The 1760-nt window shown below is 46.1% G+C and overlaps 1 protein-coding gene across 1 annotated transcript in view; it reads left to right on the top strand.

The window, feature by feature from the left end:
* Positions 1-1201: 1201 nt before the first annotated feature.
* Positions 1202-1760, top strand: part of LOC118075809 (immunoglobulin lambda-1 light chain-like) — a 170557-nt gene continuing 169998 nt past the window's right edge. Inside the window, exons 1-2 of the mRNA XM_035098108.2 lie at positions 1202-1278; positions 1425-1728. Coding sequence (XP_034953999.2) covers positions 1233-1278; positions 1425-1728 — 350 coding nt within the window. The 5' untranslated portion in view covers positions 1202-1232. The remainder of the gene's footprint in view (positions 1279-1424; positions 1729-1760) is intronic.

The following is a 1760-nucleotide window of genomic DNA, read 5'->3' as shown; positions in this document are numbered from 1 at the left end:
TTTCATTGGTATCAACAGAAACCTGGACAGGCTCCTCGCTTTGTGCTCTATCACATCAGCGACAGGGGAGAAGGGATTCCAGACCGGTTCACTGGTTCTTCCTCTGGGAACACCGGCTATTTAACCATCTCCAACATCCAGGTTGAAGATGAAGCCATTTATTATTGTTGTGCCTGGGAGAACACTGGCAGTGTTAAGTTCCACGGTGGTACAATCTAATGGGGAACTGAGACAAAAACCTTTGCTCTTCCTCCCTAGAGCAGGAAACTTGATTCACCCAGCAACTTCATTGAGGCCAAAAGGGACAGCCCTTCCTCCTCACCATGGACAGGGTCCAAGTTAGGGCAGGAGAGCAGATTTTGTAGCTTTGCTGGAAGACGATCACGGGGCAGTTGCCGATCTTGTATGCAACTGCACTGATGTTAAGTCTGAGGACCTCGCTTTCATTGGTATCAACAGAAAACTGGGGAATATCCCTGCTTTGGGCTCTACAATGCCAGCACTAGGGGAGAAGAGATTCCAGATCAGTTCATCGGTTCTACCTCTGGAAACATTGCTCATTTAGCTATCCTAACATCCTAACTGAAAGCAATTAATTACACCACTACAGTTATTCACAAGAAGCATACACACTAACATTTGTACATGTCTAGAGGCAGCTTGTACCTGTGTTCAGTGTCATGTGTGAACAAGCCTATGGTCTCTCCTGAGTGTTGGTACATTCATATGGCAAGGAATGGAACTTGCATACCCAATAGGTGAGATCTGCAAGCAACAAAATGTTGCAGCATACAGTTCAGATACGGCAGAAAAAGATTGCCCAGATTTCTAACCCTTTGAGATACATTGCATTTTTTGGTTTGCCTTGAGAATTTCCAGCCCGGGCAGCAAGGGTCCTTCTCACCATACAATGATATATTCTAGTCAGGTCTGGAAGGTTCCTGAGGGCCAGAAAGAGAGGCTGGAGGGCCCCATTGAGCTCTGGATCTCAGATCCCACCCCTGTCCTAAACAAAATGTCATTCTTCTTTTAAACTGCATAATGCATGCAAAATTATTTCGTTAGAAGTTCACATTTCCTGCCCCTGCCCCTAGCAAAGCCAATGGGTGTTGATATATTTGCATGATAGGTCTTTCCTCATTTCAGGGGGGATTTAAGAGAAGAGGAGGAAGGTGCAGCTAGATTAGAGAATAATTATTCCTCTCAGACTCGCCCTCATTTTGATTTCCACCATGGCCAAGCTGTGTGTTTTGCTCATCTTTCTCATTTACTGCTCAGGTCTGGTTGTGGAGGGAATATGGGGCTGGTGACCATGCTATTGGTCTTGTGTATTTATCACTAGAAAAGAATTAATACTTTTTTGAAATTTGAGAAAACAGACAATGATGCATAGCTGTTGCTTTTCCTTCTTTTTCTTTACAAAGGTGTCCGTTCACAGCACACATTGACTCAGTCAACCTCCGAATCTGGGACTCTGGGCCAGACCCTGATTCTCTCCTGCTCTAAAAGTAGCAGCAGCAAGAGCGCATTTCGCTGGTACCAACAGAGACCTGGAGAGGCTCCTCAGTTTGTGCTCTATGGCACCAACACCAGGGGAGAAGGGATCCCAGACCGGTTCATTGGCTCTGTCTCTGGGAACACTGGCTATTTAACTATCTCCAACCTCCAGGCCGAAGACGAGGCCGTTTATTACTGTTGTGTTTGGGAGGACACCGGTGGCTTCAAGTTCCACAGTGGTGCAATCTGATGGGGAACCGAGA

This window comes from Zootoca vivipara, chromosome 17 (assembly GCF_963506605.1).
Source record: "Zootoca vivipara chromosome 17, rZooViv1.1, whole genome shotgun sequence".
Classification (NCBI taxonomy): domain Eukaryota; kingdom Metazoa; phylum Chordata; class Lepidosauria; order Squamata; family Lacertidae; genus Zootoca; species Zootoca vivipara.
This window is presented reverse-complemented; position numbering and strand designations above follow the sequence as displayed.